Source organism: Cariama cristata, unplaced genomic scaffold (genome assembly GCF_000690535.1).
Source record: "Cariama cristata isolate BGI_N322 unplaced genomic scaffold, ASM69053v1 scaffold20487, whole genome shotgun sequence".
In the NCBI taxonomy this organism is placed as follows: domain Eukaryota; kingdom Metazoa; phylum Chordata; class Aves; order Cariamiformes; family Cariamidae; genus Cariama; species Cariama cristata.
Window position 1 is genome coordinate 25,861 of NW_009625210.1, and position 17,776 is coordinate 43,636.

General features: G+C 37.7%; 1 protein-coding gene across 1 annotated transcript; it reads right to left on the minus strand.

Moving 5' to 3' along the window:
* Positions 1–6,182: 6,182 nt before the first annotated feature.
* On the minus strand, positions 6,183–17,179 carry ALG12 (ALG12, alpha-1,6-mannosyltransferase). The gene is made up of 9 exons (XM_009703531.1): positions 16,982–17,179; positions 16,698–16,830; positions 15,981–16,154; positions 14,389–14,583; positions 12,968–13,071; positions 12,261–12,484; positions 11,353–11,522; positions 11,085–11,160; positions 6,183–7,104 (listed from the first exon to the last, which is right to left on the minus strand). Exons 1-9 carry the CDS (start codon positions 17,144–17,146, stop codon positions 6,873–6,875), a joined length of 1,473 nt encoding a protein of 490 aa, XP_009701833.1. The 5' UTR covers positions 17,147–17,179; the 3' UTR covers positions 6,183–6,872.
* Between the last annotated feature and the right edge of the window lie 597 nt (positions 17,180–17,776).

Here is a 17,776-nt window from a genome sequence, read left to right on the forward strand (position 1 = left end):
TAACTGTGAATATAACCTTGACCTTTGTAAAGGATATGTTTAATCTCTTCAAAACAGTAGAGAGGGAGGTAGAGGATGAAGAAACTATTTTTTTTTTTTTTCCCTTTGGTCGTTTTTGAAGAAGTGATACGATTTTCATGCGAGGCTTGAATGTAAATATGGCCTTTGGCTTAAAGCATTGTAGACCCACATCATACCAGTAGGAGTGCTGGCAGTGAACAAGGTCACCTCAAAATCCCAGTTGTCTGGAAACAAGCATCTTGGCTCCTCTGAAGGCAGGCTTTACTGCAGCTCCTGTGTAACTCATGTGGAAAGTTGAAATGTTGGCATTTTGTAGCCCCCAATTTTCATCTTATTCATATAGATACTTAATTGTATCATCATGCTTTTTGTCAAAACTTTTCCTGAGAGCACAAGAACTAGTCAGTATTTTTACATGTAAAATTTTATCAGTTAAAGCCAGTCTATTTTATTTGTACCTGCAATTTCCTTTTTTTTTTTTTCCCCCAGAGCTTAGTTCTTAAGACCATACTCTTTCAGTGTCAGCTTGGTTAAGAATTAATAGGCTTATGCTAGAATTTTTTTAAAGATAATATGCAGGCCCAAAAGGTCTTAAAATCAAACCACGTAATTCTTAAAAACTTAAATAGAAATAGGAGAGATGAAAGTACAGAGTTGCTATTTTTCAGTTGTAAGCCTTGATCCTTCTATAGGAGTGATGGGAGCATCTCCATCTTCAGTTCAGGCACTGCCACCTTTGAGAATAGAATGACTTCAAAAGAAGGGCTGAAAAGCTTCCAGTGAAGTATTGAGGTAAGTTATTGAGTGGGTGGGTTTTGTGTTGGGTTTACTTTATTATTTTTAATAAAACAGAGTTGCTATTTTTCAGTTGTAAGCCTTGATCCTTCTATAGGAGTGATGGGAGCATCTCCATCTTCAGTTCAGGCACTGCCACCTTTGAGAATAGAATGACTTCAAAAGAAGGGCTGAAAAGCTTCCAGTGAAGTATTGAGGTAAGTTATTGAGTGGGTGGGTTTTGTGTTGGGTTTACTTTATTATTTTTAATAAAAATTTGTAGTGATTGCTAAGATTTTTGGTTTTTTCCAGCTTTTCTTGTATTTGTAATGTATAGGAAACTCCCATATTTTTCACCTTACCCTCTCTCAGACTGTAATGAAGCACAAGCTGTTAACAGTGGGAGTTCTCATCAAGCTGAGTTTGTGCTGTACCAGTCCCTGCAGCAGCAGACAGTTCCCTAATGCATAATGATACAGTGAACCTGCAGCAGCAGTATTTATTTAAGCAGTTAATTTCAGTACATTAGAACTTTAGAAACAAATTTAGTAAGCAGGCTTTTTTTTCCCCTCTTAGCATAAAAAGTGAAGTGTAGATGGCACTACAGATGATACTTTGTGTCATCATAAGGATCTTACAGCTTTTGCTTTTAAGAGTAGGCAGGAATAACAACTAATTACACACTGCAGCAAGAAATACTTTGTAGTATTAAAGGTAGGAAGGGGGAGAAGTAGAGTTCTGCAACAGCCTTTTCAAAGAGCTCGTGAAGGGTATATAATGGAAAGTATCTATTGAGATCTATATTATGCTCCAAAAACCTATGATAATGCTTCCCCCACATTAACCCTTCCCATTTGCCCCCTTTCTCTGCCCACCAAGTAAAAGTGAGGGAAACCTGTTTGCAGAATTTGGCCAGTGAGCATTTACTAGGAATACTCATAGCTTCTCCTTGCTCCCCAAGAGCAGCTTCTGAATTTACAAAGAATCAAATTCTCAATCTAGAGCAGTTTAAATTCCAGCATAAGGATGTGATTAAATGTAGATACAGATGACAAGCTCAAAGTAGACGTTGACAGTTGTTGAGAGCTCTGTCCCTTAAAGTGCCATTTTTTTTCTACCACTATACAGACCTCACCATAACAAACTTGCATTTAGGTATCTCCAAACACAGGAAGAATAAACATATAATTAGCAAATAACACATTCTAATTACAGATTATTTAGATTTTAGAAAATAAGCATTTTGGTCTTACACAAATCTATTCATCCTGTGCTTTATTCTGGTGACAAGAAAGAGTGATTCTTTAACCTTCTCGGTTTCCTTGCAAAATTGACCCAGAAGTGCTTTGTTTCCTAAAATGACTATGCTAACCACAAATGGTAACCACAGGGATGTCCCCAGCTTGGGTACCATGTTCCAAGGGCTAGATCGATGCCTAAGCAGGCCCTGCCTCGTTTCTTGTTTGTGTTGTTTTTTGGTTTGTGGGTTTTTTTGGTTTGTTTTTGTTTTTGTTTTCTGTATGAACTAATTATTTCTAATGTCTTCATTTAAATTGGCAGTTTTAAAGGAAAAGATGGACTTCATTTCAGACAGCATTTTTACCTTACACTTGACATAACTGGACACAAATCAAGCCTTGGTAGAGAAACAAAGGCAGTTGCAGCTGAAATAAAGCAGAATTGGTGAAATACTGCCTGTGACAGTAAGATGTAGAATTTCAGAAGAAACATTGGCTGGCCTTCCTATCATAAACAAAGGTCTGAAATGAACAACCAAAAGTAGTTGCAGTTGCTCATGTTTACTATCTAAAGAGCTGATCTACAATAAGTAGTTGCATACAAAACGGATCAATTACGTTTAGGAATCTTACATACAAAATTAAGAGGTATTCTTTGTCATCTAACCTACAGAATTTTTGCAAACACCCTTTTAATGTGTGTCGTATGTTAAGCAGATAGCGGTAACATTTAAGACATAGCTGCGACTACTTATGTAACCAGTGAACTGAGAAAGCTGTGGCTCAACAGTCTTGCTTACACCGGTGATAAACCCAGCTTGTGGTTTTGTTCTTTTCTTGCAAATAGAAAGTAAAGTCATTTGTACAAGAGAGACTCTTTGAATGCTAAGTTACAAGGAGAGCTCTCGGGGAGGCGGGAGTATTTAAGAATGAGCACAGGTAATAAAGCAAGGAAAGCAACGCTAGACTTCTTTGTAATTTCTGTTATGTGTGAAAAAGTGCTCTCCGATGAAAGGGAAACGCACACACTTGCATTGAAATTGAGATACAGCAAACGAGTACTTAAATCTTGTATCAGCTTTCAAGCTCCTTAGCATTACACAAAGAACTAGTAGTACTCAGGAAGACAGGAATGGTCCTACAACAGCTCTAACCACAGTAGGAGAAGCAGCACAGTCTGTCTTGTTCACCTGAATGTCTAACCTGTCTCACCAAGGGGATGTGTGAAACGGACAGGGAGTGAGAAAAAGGAGTGTGATCAGTGTTTCAGAATGTGTTAGGCAGTTGCACTGCACTGAAGTCGTGTTCTGATAGCTGCAGTGAGATGGATGGCAAAGGGAAGAACCTGAGACACATTCTGGCTTTTCTCAGCTTTAACAGAGAAATATATTTTATGTCAGATCCAAGGCAACCATTCTCCAGGTCCCCTCAGTCCAAATTCACTCTTGAGAGAGAAGACCCATAGCATGTACTTAGGGCAGGTGTAAGAGAAACATGGTCTGATATTTTTTCCTAGCTCTGAACGCTCTATTACTTAGAGACTTTGTGAACTGGAAGTTGTTCCTTGATCTTTGGTTCTTTTAGTGCTTGTGGGAGAGTGATCTGTTTAACCCTGTTTTGAAGCAGGTTTTACTTTCAGCATCCAAAAATGTCCTCTATCAGCAAGTTCCACAGCTTTTTTCGTTCAATTACTTTATTTAGTTTTACAACACAGGGTGTCCTAAATCTCAGGCTGTAAGACAGTGACTATTCCTCCATCTCTGGGTGAAATGACATGGTGACACAGTTGTGTCCAAATCATTTGTTAGCCTTGCTCTTTACAGGAACGAATGTTGCTTGTAAGAAATTAAGTCAAACTTCAAAAGGCAATGCATGATGCTATGCAACATTTGACCTGCGGGGAGTTTAACAAGATATCCTAAAATAAATCTCATTCTACAGCAGCATTATACATGTTAAATGCATTTTATTGACAATGGCATTCTGTGTTTAAATGTCATAGATATAATTTATAGATGGACTGTACTATCTGTCTTGCTTTACTCAGGTTAATCGAACCCTCAGTTATTTGAATACGCTCACCCTATGTCTGCTTTTATTAAGAAAAGCTATACTGTTCAGCTAGGGTTGTTTGTAATCAGTCAAGACAGAGGAAATTTTTCTTTTAAGAACTTGAATAGTCATGAGAAATTTATTAAAGTCCCTTCAAAAATTCCACCAAGTAAGTGTCTCTCTTACCTGCACCGTTCATGCAATAACTTGAGGTTCCCCCCCTATGCCCCCCAAATGCAGAATCTGTAATATCCCACTTCAAGCCTATAGAAGGGGAGAGAGACTTCCTCAATGCCCTCTTATATCTAAGGGAACTTAAACCCACACTTTCTTTCTTCCATGTGAGTACACTGAATATTAATCTATATTCTATGTTTCTTGTGGAGCTAAAGAAAGCTAACACAGGACTTGAGAGATTAGAAGATTTGTTTAAGAGAAAGGAGAGATGGTTTTAGTTTCTATTCCAAGGACTGCTTATTGAAGGCAGCCTTTGCAGAAAAACCTGCAGTAATCTTCACCCCAGTTTGACAGCTGCCTCTTCTTACTCTGTGTGCGTGCTGCCATAACGTTCATGGCCCATGTTGGAGGGGTGACCGGTGTTGTCACACCGCAGTCATGCAGCCACTGCTGCTATGGTGCTGCATGCATTGCATGGGTCATGATCTAGCTCTTTGTCTACAAACCCAAACGGGTTGCAGATCTTAAAACTAAGCACTTTTCAAGAACCACATCTGCAGACAAAGATGTGACAGGACCTAAATAAACTTCTGACACTGTTCCAAAACTGCAATCTAGTCCCTCTTTCCTGTCTCCTTGTACATATCTTACCTTTCTCTACCCCAAATAAATACACTAAACAGGCCCATTTGAGCTGATTTGGCTACATGTGCCTGACATTCAGCGAGATTAAACTCTTCAGATGGCTGAAGTCCACATATTCTGCACCACTTCAGGCACTAGCTGGAGATGCTGATGTTAAAGGCATAACAGTGCTAGGTTTCCTCTGTAGTTAATAGAAACGTTTCTGCAGAGGGATGCCGACAACTAGGGATGTGGAAAGCTGAAATAACTATACACCTAGCTTCAGCAGTGCAGGCATTTGTCTACGCTTAGGCAGGATAAATTTTAGTTTAGGTTCTTGAGTTGTGGATTACAGTGTGGGAGAGTTGCATAAAGTCAATGATTAGGCTTAACATAAGGGCCTACATCCTTACTCAAAAGTTTTCCTTTCTGTTTTTTCCAAATTCTCAGCTATTTGCCCATGTACTTCCTTCTGTCTCATGTGAATTATTTGATGTTCAAACTGGCTCCGGAAGAAGCTGTGTTTTCTTCCAAAGACAAGTCAAGTAGATAATCCTCGAGTGATTTCAATTTCAAGAGCAGCCAGAGACTGGACCAGCAAGTTCTGCAGGTTGCCGTTGCCAGATCTGCTCAGCGTGCGGGAGCCTGCGCAACAGCAACAGCCACCCACGGAGGAGCAGGCTCCACCCCACCAGATCAGTTCCTCCGATACATGATCTAGAGGATAAAAAGGAAACATGGTCCTAAAAACTGAAACGCACATGGGTAAAAGTAGTTCTTGAATGAAGCACACTTAAAAAGTGGAAAAAAAAAAACACCACAAAAAACCAAAACAAAACAAACCCAAACCACTTTATTCAGTAAGAATTTTTTACTTGAGTTGTCAGTCAGCATGGAATAGTTCTCCGCCCATGGTTATTTCAGCAATACTGATTTTTTTTTTTTTTTTTTTACACTAATGGAGCTCCTGTCATATTACAACTAGCCCTAGCCAAAATTCTAACTTTTTTTCCTTAGTTTACCCCTTAACTTGTTCTGTTCAGCAATCTAGGCAGACATCCTTAACAAAAAACATCTAATAAAGAAGAGACTACAGAGCATGCTATCTTATTCTAGTTTATAAATGCAACACATGGCACATTAGATTATTCCTTTTGAAAGGGACTACTTAATAAACAAAGGAAAACAGTACCTGTCTTCTTAAAGTGTATTCAAGTGAGTATTTTCATAGGTAAATTTTTTGCACTGCAAATTAAGACAATATCTATACATCAGAAGAGGGAAACATTATTTTAAAATTCTTTTTCCTGTGAAATCCAAGTTGCTGCTTATCCATGAACTGTTGGAGTAAAGGTAACCATCCTTCAATACTCAAACCTGTTGTGAGACAGTGCTTGTCAAGAGGTCCAACTGCTTTTTAAGTGAATCTTTCACTTTAATTAGTTTGGTAGCCTACAGGGCACAATTAGGTATTGTGATGAAGCTACAATGAATATGGCTTTCCTATGTTGATAACATCATTAAGTTTCACACAGGCAATCTGACAACTGAGGGGGTTACAATCCTGCAGATACATCAAGCAATACATCTCTGCACACACAGATTACATATCAAATTATTGCTGTAGCACAAACCTGTTCCATTATGTATCTTATATAGGACAATTAGGACATACCTGCACTACATTATGAAACAGACAGCTACCCAAACCAAGTAGACAAGTTTTACTTAATACCACTAAACTTGTAGGTAGCCTCTCTCAAACATATCTAACAATACAACTCAGTATTTGAGTATATACTGACTAGGAATGCATTGTAATATTTATGTAAGAAACAGGACGGAGCTAAATACCCATTGGTATGAAGATTTTCCGTGCCCTTCCACAGAGGCTGAATTGCAGCGCTGGAATGACAATTTGCTGCTGTCTTTAGATTATTCAGTCGTCAGCAAAATCACATCAAAAGATTTAGTTAAAATTCACAGTCAAGATGATAGAGGAAGTTTTTCCAACAGTACTAATTTTGGTTTCAAGTTTAAAGTAAAAGGAGGTAGTGCAGTAAGGTTCAACCCTATTTTACTGATGCCAGGTATATTTGCTAGTGGCCTGTGGGTTGTCTTGTAATGTGATATTTGAAGAGGGTTTGTTTCCATCAGTATGTGTGTGTAAGAAAACATCAACTGGTCTCCTGGTTTAACATCTTCTCTTTTGTCATACCTGTAGAGAATAAAGAAGGCTTATTTACATTCCTCTCTTTACATATTCAACACCTCGATTGCCGCAAGGGCATGTAGCATCCAAGATGAAACACAAAAGGAACTATAACATTCTCAGTTATATCTCTTGATTAAATGAACCAGTACTGGAGGAAGAAATAGTATTTTTGAAGAGTTTAGGGAGCCTGTCATTCCATGCAAGTCTTTCTGCTGCTATTGTGATACAAAATTTCTCACTGGTCCTCTGAGTTCTGTGGAGAAAGGACACCAAAGCCTAAGACTGTGAAAACTGGACTCATTTTTAAGTTTTACTCTCCAAGAATTGCAGTTTCGATAAGTGTGTGTGTGGGTGTTTGTTTTGGTGGGGTTTTTTTAAATTAAAAAAAAGTGTTACAAGGTACTTTAGCAGAAACGTATTTCTTCTGGTAATCATACATTAAAGTAGGACCTTCAGAGAACAGCAGGGAGAAGACTTCCTTGAACACTGTAGGAAAGAAAGAACAGCCTGGCAATTATAGTATTAACTTTGCACTTGTTATTTCTGGGTTGAGTTCTCTGATCTACTACATCTTTGGGCAGGTCACTTCAGGTCAGCTTTTATAAACCTGTTTAGGAACCTAAATATATATAAGTTAGATTAAAAAAATCATATAAAAAGTAATGAGTGAGTTCTAAAACTATTTAACATGCACACTTACAGTTATTTCTTAAAAGGAGTTATATTAAATCTAGCCATAGAGGGAATTTACAGGATGAGAAAAGTGACTTAAGCATTTGGCAGGGATGCGAAAGATCTAGGTTCAGCCACTGTCCATCTGATCTAAGCCCAGAATTGAAGTTTGTTATCTCACAGAGCTGTATGAACCTCTCTAATTTTCTAGAAATTGAGACAGATCTCCCTCGCTATCTCATGAAGACATTGTTCTACTTTGCAGAAGTTAGTTATTACTGAAGAAAGTCAGGTGGAATTTATAGCCCAAGAGTTAGGATGCTATTATTGGACATAGCAGCCTGATCTGAGTCCTCAATTCAACAGCTTCAAAGGGGAAGAATAAGGTAAGTCCACCTCAAATCACTCTGTAGACCACTGTTAAGCGTGCTTCCAAAAGTGGGAGACCTGGATTCAAATCTTTGCTCTATATCGCAGAAAAACATTCTACACTAATGCTGGGTAACAGTCCAGAAGACAGAGGTGAAGATGGAGGTTACCTACCTTTAGTTTGTTTATGACAACACAGTCTTGGGCATCTAACTGTAAAAGAGTGTGCATGCTCCGTAACCCAAGTGAAGAGCAGTGCCCAGTTCTTCACCCTTTCTGTTGCCCTTTTCCGTCAACTATTTCCTATCAGCTTTTGGAGCTCCTATTCTTAGGCACCCGATTCCTCCCACACATTTCTCAAGCAATTTACTCAAGGCTGTGGCTTTTCTTACAGGCATGGACACTGGTAGGGAAGTGGTGCAATCCCAACCCTACATACTCTTAAATGCACCTCGGAGTAAATCCAGGCTGCATCTTTCACCACATCTGTCTTTGCAGACCTGGCCTCTCATCTGCCTGAGTTCTCTGTGAAAAATTGGAAACAATCTCAATTTATATTTTCACAACACTCCCTGACATAGCAGTCATTAATATTAAAGATATTTAAAGCAAGTACTCTACAACAAACTAGAGGATTTGTGTGGATTGTTAACTAAAATTTTGGCAACCCAGAACACACCCCAGGCTGATAGAATCCAGAGGTGTCTAAATACACCATATAATGCAGAATTGGACTTTGCACACTGAAAAAGTGCTTTCTTCTTCTGCTAAAAAAAAAAATAAACAATTGCACTCTAATTTCATCTGCTCTTTCCAAAAAGATCACAATACCACTTAGGATGGTACATGCGTCCAAACCGGCAGAAAGATTGGCATACTTTGTAACAACTTTACCAACTACTAATTTTGCATTTTCTTAATCAGCAAATAAAGGACCTTTCATCTGGCTGCAAGCATTTCTGAATTTTATTAAATACTTTAAGCTTAGACAGCGTATTTATTTCTGGTTCAAAGAGACTACACTAATTGAAGACAAGATTATAACTCCTGTATAAGAATCTGCATCAAGCTTCTTTCAATCACCCTTTGAAAAAAAATAATGGATCACTTGCATTTTTCTTGAGGCAAATAGATCTAATCTGAGCACACCACTAAAAGCTGTTAACTTTAACTTTTATTTATGAATTATAGTTATCCTGGTGAATCATCAGCTTTCATAGTCACTCCATACATAAATCTGTTTTCACCTGATGTACACAGGCCATGAAGATGGTAAATTAGTTTTCACCCATTTGAAAGGCTGTCACTTCCTTGGATAAAGAGAAAATGGACAGCTGGTGCCGCTAAACGTTGCACTACTGTGCTGTCAAACAAAGTGGTAGTCCTGTGTATGATGCTCAGTTGTGCATTTTGCCTGATTTTTTGCCTGTGAAACTTTATGATGAATCAGCCCTCCCTTGAGGCTTTTTTATGATGAGTAAAGATAAAAGTGAGAGAGACAAACTGCTCTGTTGCTGCAACACTACAAAACATCCATCAGTGACAGGGATATTATTTGTTCACCTTCTAATCCTACTACACTGCAGCCTTTCAAGCCCAAAACAATCTAATACCCACCACCTCAAAAAGCTCATTGAAATTAAGTACTGCATTTAGAGAGTAGAGCTGTATTGAGAGTAGTGCGTGTACTTAAGTATATTCAAAAAACAAAGATTGGAACGTTTTAGCTATTATGTGTGTTTTATCACTTGTACTCTAATAGTTTAATGTCTCCTCTTGACTATTCATGACTTAAGACTTTCTCTAGATTGAACATGCAAATAACAATTTGAAATAAACCTTGGCTTGGTAACTGTAGAGGCAATTCAGCTTTAAACTGTCCACACCATCACAATATTATCAGAAATCATGGAAATAAAATAAGACATAGCAAGAGCAATGATTTTTATAATTCCCCCAGAAGCATACTTTTCCCTTCTTCCTCTTTACTTCCAAAATACTTCTATCTCTAAACATACCAATAATTAAATTATGTTTCTTAATCTGATCCTGAAGACTGCAAGTGGGAAAAAAAACCTCCACGCTCAGAGTACTTCTTAAAACAAAATCTGCTTGTACTGCTTTTGTTTTGTGCAAGTATGAAGTGAGGATTTGTGTCACTTTCTGCTGAATCATCTTCATTAAGATGACATTTTAAATTAGAAACCTACACTTCAGCTGAACAGGTAGGCCTAAGAATCAGAAAGGTGCCTTTTTTTTTTTTTTGGTCTGCATCCTGAAAAGCAAACAATGCCATCCCACAAATGTCTCCTACTATTCATTTCAATATTCTGATTCTTAAAACTGTTTGTACATCACTGTGGTCATCATAGTAATAAAGCACTCAACTGCTTTCTCTCAGAGCTAATTAATGTGACCAATAGTCCACAACAGCAGCTTCAATGCCATCTATGTGAAGGATGTTCCATGTAAAAATAGACTTTTAATAATAATACGCAGATAAGCCTCACATCACTCAAAAACAAACAAAATGAGAAGATACCCCCCCAAATTATATACACTGTTCTGCCAAGAGCAGGCAAGTGTTCATATACATTCATGTTTTACAAGATCTAGTGACATATCAAACATAGCTGCATTACAGATATTAGTGTTTTAGTAAGCTAACCATTTTTTGCACTTTCTGATGTCTTTAAAAAATTCTATGCTATTTAGGCAAACTAGAACCAACAAAAACAATTAAAAAAATGCTGCAGTGCTCTATTTCTGAAATGGCAGTACTACATACATCAAAATTCTCCAAAGATTCACATTGTTCTTGATCTGGCTCAATAAATATGCTGTACCAGAAACTGTATCTGTGATGCTTGCCCCAGTGCACATACAAAAAAGGAAAAAGCAGGCTCCTGTTTTCAGATCAAAATACCTCGTTTATAACATACCTCCAATCTGAATTGATTTCTAGAAACCGAGAAACTCCTGTTTGTGCTGCAGCCACATCAATATGAACAGAGACGTCTACATAAATAAAGAAAAAAAAGTTTCAAAATTCTTCTAACAACACTCTGATGAATAAATTAATAAAATAGTAACAGAAAAGATTCATGTAAATAGTGTGAAGAAATAATATCCAATACATGTAAAGATATACTAGTATAAAAACCCTGCAATTGAAACTAGGCGAACATACCTCAAACCAGCTTTACATACCTGCTGTCGAAGGTACCAACTCATGCAGCTTCTGAATTGCCACTCCTCCAGGATAATTGAAATGTGAAACATATAAAGATGTTCCTGAATAAGCAGCATTAACTAGAAGATGTATTATAACAAAGAAAGATCCAAGTTTGTACAGCCATGATTTCCGGTAGTTATTCAGACTGTTGAGGGAGGAAAACACGAGTAAGAATAAACCATTATTTTTCTTTCATACTGGTTATTGACTATTGTGACAGAACTTTTATGAAAACTCCACTGCCAGATGATAAAGATTAATGCAAACTTTATTACAATCATGTGTATGGAATGCATTTATTATCCATTTATAAGACTAGCTTCTAGTGACATTTAAATTAGAGTACTCTCATTAACAAAGCTAATACAAGCTCATCAATAAAGCTAAGTACTTCTGTGTTTAAAGCCTTTAGCTATGAATGTATTCTCTTTCAAAGAAGTTCAGAATTTAACTGAAATTTGTTTACTCAATATACCCAAGTTTAACTATTTAATACAAACTCCATGTTTCATGAGTCCCACCTGTACATTAAACTATCTCCTAAGGTAAGTTATGTTAACAACACAGTAGCACACTGTCATGTGTCTTTTTCTCTAGTGGATAAAATAAACCAAATTGTAACAGCATAACAGTAAAATCAGGGGTCTGTTCTTGACTCTGCCCCAGACTTGCCAAATGGTCCTGTCAAATCATTTAACTTTTGCCTCCATTTCACTCATTAGTCAAATGGGTACAATGATACAGACATCCTTTCTAAAGCACATGAAGATCTGAAGGTGATCCAAATTCCAAGATGGAAAGAAGTGCATAAAAATAGTAACAAGTTTTGCTTTTCTTTTGCATTTTCAGAGAAAACAAGAAATAAACAGAATTTTGAACTTACATTCGTGAGCACATTTTAGCAGCCACGATGTTGAAGACAGGGAAAGTATATATGATAAAACGCAGCTCTTTGTGTGGGAGAAATGAATATAAGAAAATAAAGCCCAGTGCTGGCAAAAGTAATATCCGAGTTCTCTTTTCTGCTACCCCTAAAGGTACAAACATAATGCTGCATCCCAAGGCACGAGGCAGGGCTGAATAGAAATACCACAAGAAAGAGGAGGTCTTCAAGGTGAAAAGGAGAGTTAAGGACGATTTTGTTGCTAACAAATAACTATTCTTTACAGTAGTACACGCAAATTTTGAAAATATGCAGTATACTTTTTGTATATCACGGTCTTCCAGGCATTTGGTTTCCTGCCCTTACCCTTTGAGAAATAAAGGCAGCTGCCTAACTACATTCACATCACCCAACAGAACCACAGCAAATGGCACTAATGATGGGCAAAATGAAAAACCAAGGGGAAGAAACCTGGCTTTGTATTGGTAGAACACAAAGAAGCAAGAAGGAACAGTAAGCAGAGGAAGGTTAAAATTTACAGAAAGATCTAAGAAACAGACATTGTCTCATAAGCTTCAAATAATGAAATACTAGATGAAAAGTAAAATTTAACACCATAACTGAGTCTCAGGAATAGGTTACATCAAGTCTTTGCTTTGTCTGGTAGTGTTCAATAGACCTTTTTCCCTGGATGTTTCAAAGGATACTCCCCAGTTGGAACTTTTGTTTAAAACTGTGTTATACCAGAGCACTTTCCCCTCAGGCCACACAAGTTGCCTCCAAAACAGAGAATCCACAGCAACTGTTAGCCCTAAAAGAATCAAAGAAATACAAATCTGCGTGAATTAAAAGCTAGGGAAAAGCAATCTAGCACATCCAAATTGCACATTTACTGATGAGATCAACATAAACTGGAACATGCATTGTAAGCCTCACCCAAAGCCACAGAGAAGGCTGAATCTGTCTGTCTTGCAGTGGAAATGCAGGGGAAGGAGGCACTTCTTAATAGAAGTCTTAACAGAAGCATGTTAGATAGGCATGTGATTGAGATTCACCCCACTCCAACCCCAGGTGCGAAAAGCAGTGGTTTAATTAAAGTTTGTTTTAAAAGAGTATTAGAGCATTAAATGTAATGAATAGTAAGAAACCCGGGTTAATTTCAAATGGTACAAAATGGATTTTTACAGCAAAGCTGCTAAGTTAAGAAAAACAATCTCTAGAAGTTTGCTACTATTTATTAGATGAGAGGGAAGAAGGAGGATAAGGGATGAAAGGCAAAAAGACAGGAAGAGCAGAAAATCCGTCAGCCCCATCTCCTCCACTCAGCTCTGTGAAAACTACTCTAGTATTTATGAAGTTTGCCCAGAGAGGGAATGGGAGTACCAGTGATTAATTCCTGTTCCACTGGATCTCCAAACTCTTATGCTGTGAGGTGCCTCCAAATGCACATGGCGTGATCTTTTACTATTTCTACTGTCCATGCTGTGGAAGGGACAGCACACTACCAGAGGTCATCATCAGGCATCTGACAACAGCATTTTTAATTAGGTAGGCTAACAGAGAAGCTTAGAGTATTTACGTGCATATGCATGAGCCTTCCACGGATGGGTAAGAGACAAGGGGATTTTTCAACCTCTGTAGCATGGATAATCACTTAAACTATTAAAATTAATGTAGTAAAGAAACAGAGCTGAATTGTGACTCTCCCCAGAACTGTCTTGCTCAGTATCCCTGTCTGTCACACTGTTGTATTTTATCCAGGGATTCAGCTTATCATCATGGAAATAGATCCTACAACTGATAATGCACGTGTAGCTACAGCCAGGTACTAATTATACTAAAGTCAACTTGCACATCTAAGCCTTTTTAAGATCAGGACATTATACTGTAAGTATTTAAAGGCGAGGGTCACAGTAACTTTCTACTGCTCTGTGCACACCTATTTCCTCACACAGAAATCTTCAAAGAAATAACTAACCTTGTCATATTACTAGAACATGGAATCAGATGGGGGGGGGAGCAAAAAAAAAAAGCCCTAAGGGCCAGGTCACCAGAGAAGTCAGTCAAATCTCCACACTTCTGTTGGAATTTACTATGTGGCATTTGTTTTTTCCAAGCAAACACTCACCCAACCAAAAAATTCCAGCAGGAACGGCATGGGAAAGCACCTTGAAAATGGAGATTCTTTTAGTTAGTAACGTCACCAGGAGCATGAGGCCTAAGAATATGCAGAGCTCTGATCTGAAGACTATAATTGCCAAAGCTGAGAACCAAATGAATGGCCGTTGCTTTTGCTGTATCCAAAATGTCAATGCCAGGAGCACTGCAAAAATAAATAAAATACACCGTCCGACATGCTGAACTATTAGTTTTCTAAAGGGCAACACCTTTCTCAATGCTAGCATCTTGTTCCTCTAACTTCCCACCAATCCTCTCTTGGCCTTCCTACCATTTCTAGACCAGAAATTCTTCCTTTGTTAGAGAAATGTGATTTGGAATAACACACAACTTTCTACTGTTGATTAGGAATTAGGAAAAGGGATTAGTAATTAGGAAAAGTATAACCACAGAAGGAACACATGGGAAGTCTTCCTAGACGGTATATTTAATAGCTTTGGGGGGAAACAAAACAAAACCCCCCAAAATCCCTCAAACCATAAGGGAGTACTAAAAGCCTTTCAAACTACAATTCATAATTATTATTGCTCAGTATCAGCTGAAGAGTTAGGTTATTCTCTTGGCTGAGTATATCCTGTATTCATGAAAACAGCAACTCATTTCAAATATGAAAATGAGACTACAGATTACTGCTCAGGGAGAAAGAACTGTAAATCCATTTGCGTGGTTAGCTGGAGACACACCATATCTCTACAGATGAAGTTGCCTCTACTTTTTCACAGTTTAAATCACATGATAACACTGACTACAATGTAAAGTGGTCATGATCCTAAGGAAAATGTGTGAAATATTAATAGTACAAAACCATGAAACAACTTGTATTTTTTAATAGCTGCAGAAATTATCTCAGAAGTTTATTATTACACAGTGTTGATCTGGCAATTCAACTGCTTTTCGTTTTTTCGGTTCCAATCTATACAGGTTCTTACACCAATCTCATGATTTTATTAGTTGAACAATTTGCACTGAAGCATTAAGTGACTCAGCTAGTATCTCTTAAATGTGGTTAATCTTCTCTCTCATCATCTCTAGGGAAAAAATGTATGCATAAAGGTTTTGACTTTGATTTTTTTTATCCCTTTACTTTAAGTGCACAAACTACTACATTTGTAGATTAACTCCAGAAGACGAAGGTGGAGATGTTGCGATGGGAGTTTGTTTCACAGTCTCATGAGAAAGCTGTTTCCTGAGTAGACTAAGTTCACAGATTTGTTTTGAGCTGCAAGTGTACCTACTGCCTTTTCAGTAGCTCTATGTGTTATGCATCAGATATGTGTACTCAAACCTGTAGTTAATCCAAGCCATCTGACAAACTCCACATATGCTCAGATTCGATAAAACTTGATTAAACAGTCATTGTAAGCATATATGGTTAAAAAAAAAAAAAAGAAATCACAACTGCTAAAGTTTTCTAGTCTTATCACACAATTTAATCAAGCACATATATTAATTTGGTCTGACCACACATTTTCTGTGCTTTAACTACTGATACATTTGAGAAGAATTTTTATATTTTAAAATTATTCCTATGCAAATACTTACCGAAGGGAAGTGCAAACACATTAGGGAGGGTTCGTGTACAGTAAAACATCAAATGAAACTGAGTAACAGTGATGAGACAGAAGACTGTTGATGTAGTTGCTCCAAACTGCTTTCTAACTTCTTTCTGCAACTTCCATAATGTGTAAATCACACTGAGCCCCAAGCTTCCTCGGACTATTAGAAGAATAAAAATGGGAAATAGGAGTAACATCAGACAGATCACTGACGAACAACCATGTTACATAACATAATGAGAAGCAGTTATGAAGAACAATACTGAAGATACCACAATATAACCCACTTGAAAGAAAAAAAAAAACACAACACAATAAAATCGCCCCATTAGTTTATCTATTTTAACCCAACTTTAACTTTTCTGATACTTTTGCACAAAGGTCAATGCTTCTATGCCCAAGTTAAACGATATCTTCTGAAGTATACACGGAAGTACACATGGAAGTGTATTCTCTGAAGACACTTGCTTTTTCTACACTGTCTGACATTTGTTAGCACAGACTTTCTCTGTGCTATTAGTTACCCCAAAGAGGGAGTGAAATTGCCATGCTGGCTCTAAGTGCCTACAGTTTGCAGAATCCCTGATTAAGGAAAAGAATCTCACATTTTAACCACTGATGCAAACACTGCATGTTACAACAATGTCACCCGTTAGCCCAGTAGTAAAAACATTTCTATTCTGACAATTTAAAGTTCTCATACCTATCAGCTGGGAGTAAAACTTGGACATTCTTAGCACAGAAAGTACATATATAGCTGGGCTGGAAAGAGCAGCAATAAAAATTGGTCCAAGGAACGTTCTTGGGACAACTCCAGGAAATTCATGATGGTCATACTGCAAAAAGGAGAATCTAAGTAAGACAGGCAAATCAGAAACAAAGGAAAACTGGGATAAATCATATTCACATTGCATTTATCCTATTCATATAGCAGGGAACTGCGATCTTTAGCAGTGTCCAAGAAAGAACACCTTCTTTCCAATTTACCTTATCCAAGTCCAGTTGGTGGTACACCACATCATGGATAGCTTGTAGGTTAAAGCTTTCCTCCACTTTTGTAAAAGGACAGACAGTTAAATGAACAAAGGCCACAACAATAATTAGCAGCAGCAATGGGAATGACCGCCCACTTGAGCTCCTCTTCTGAGCCATCTTGGGTTCGAAATTCACATATATTCTATTATTGTCAAAAAGAAAATTAAAAGGAAATACATTAATAACCTGGCATGAAGTGTACAAACAGAAAAAGAGAGGTTGATAACGCAAGGAAAATACACTACAGTAGTGTAAAAGTTTAAACTAAGACTAATAAATCAAATAATCCATCCAAATTTTTTTATACATTCAATGAATCAAATAGATAGCAAAAAACATATTCAGGCAGCATTTCAGGATTTACGCCACCTTCTGTAAATGTAAAGATTTTAGTTTTCACCTAAAAAAACCTCAGACAACATAGACCCCACTTAAGAAAGTATTTCCCCTTGCGTTCCGTACTGCCACCACCGCTGAGAGTGCCACGTCAATTATATCTGCGTTCTGTGGGAGACACAGCTTTGCAATTTACTCTCACTTTAATAGCACACTGGATTTACACGTGATCTTTAGAACACACTCTCTTGTTTGTCTAGGACTCTGAAACTAGCGGGAGAGGAACCACGAGGATGAGAAATTGCTCAGAACAGAGTACTTCAATCTTTGGAGTTTGCCGGCTTGCCAGAGGCTTGGTGTGGACTGGGCGAGTGAAGGGCAAATCCCCTTTGGCGCCCACACCACGTGTCA

Excerpts from the sequence above, each read along its gene's own strand:
- ALG12 (XM_009703531.1), bottom strand. The coding sequence starts at position 17,146 with ATGGCTCAGAAGAGGAGCTCAAGTGGGCGGTCATTCCCATTGCTGCTG. Across the intron at positions 16,155-16,697 it reads GTTTTACTCCCAGCTGATAG|TCCGAGGAAGCTTGGGGCTC; the intron begins GTATGAGAACTT and ends TTCTTCTAATAG. Across the intron at positions 14,584-15,980 it reads TGTGTTTGCACTTCCCTTCG|TGCTCCTGGCATTGACATTT; the intron begins GTAAGTATTTGC and ends TTATTTTTGCAG.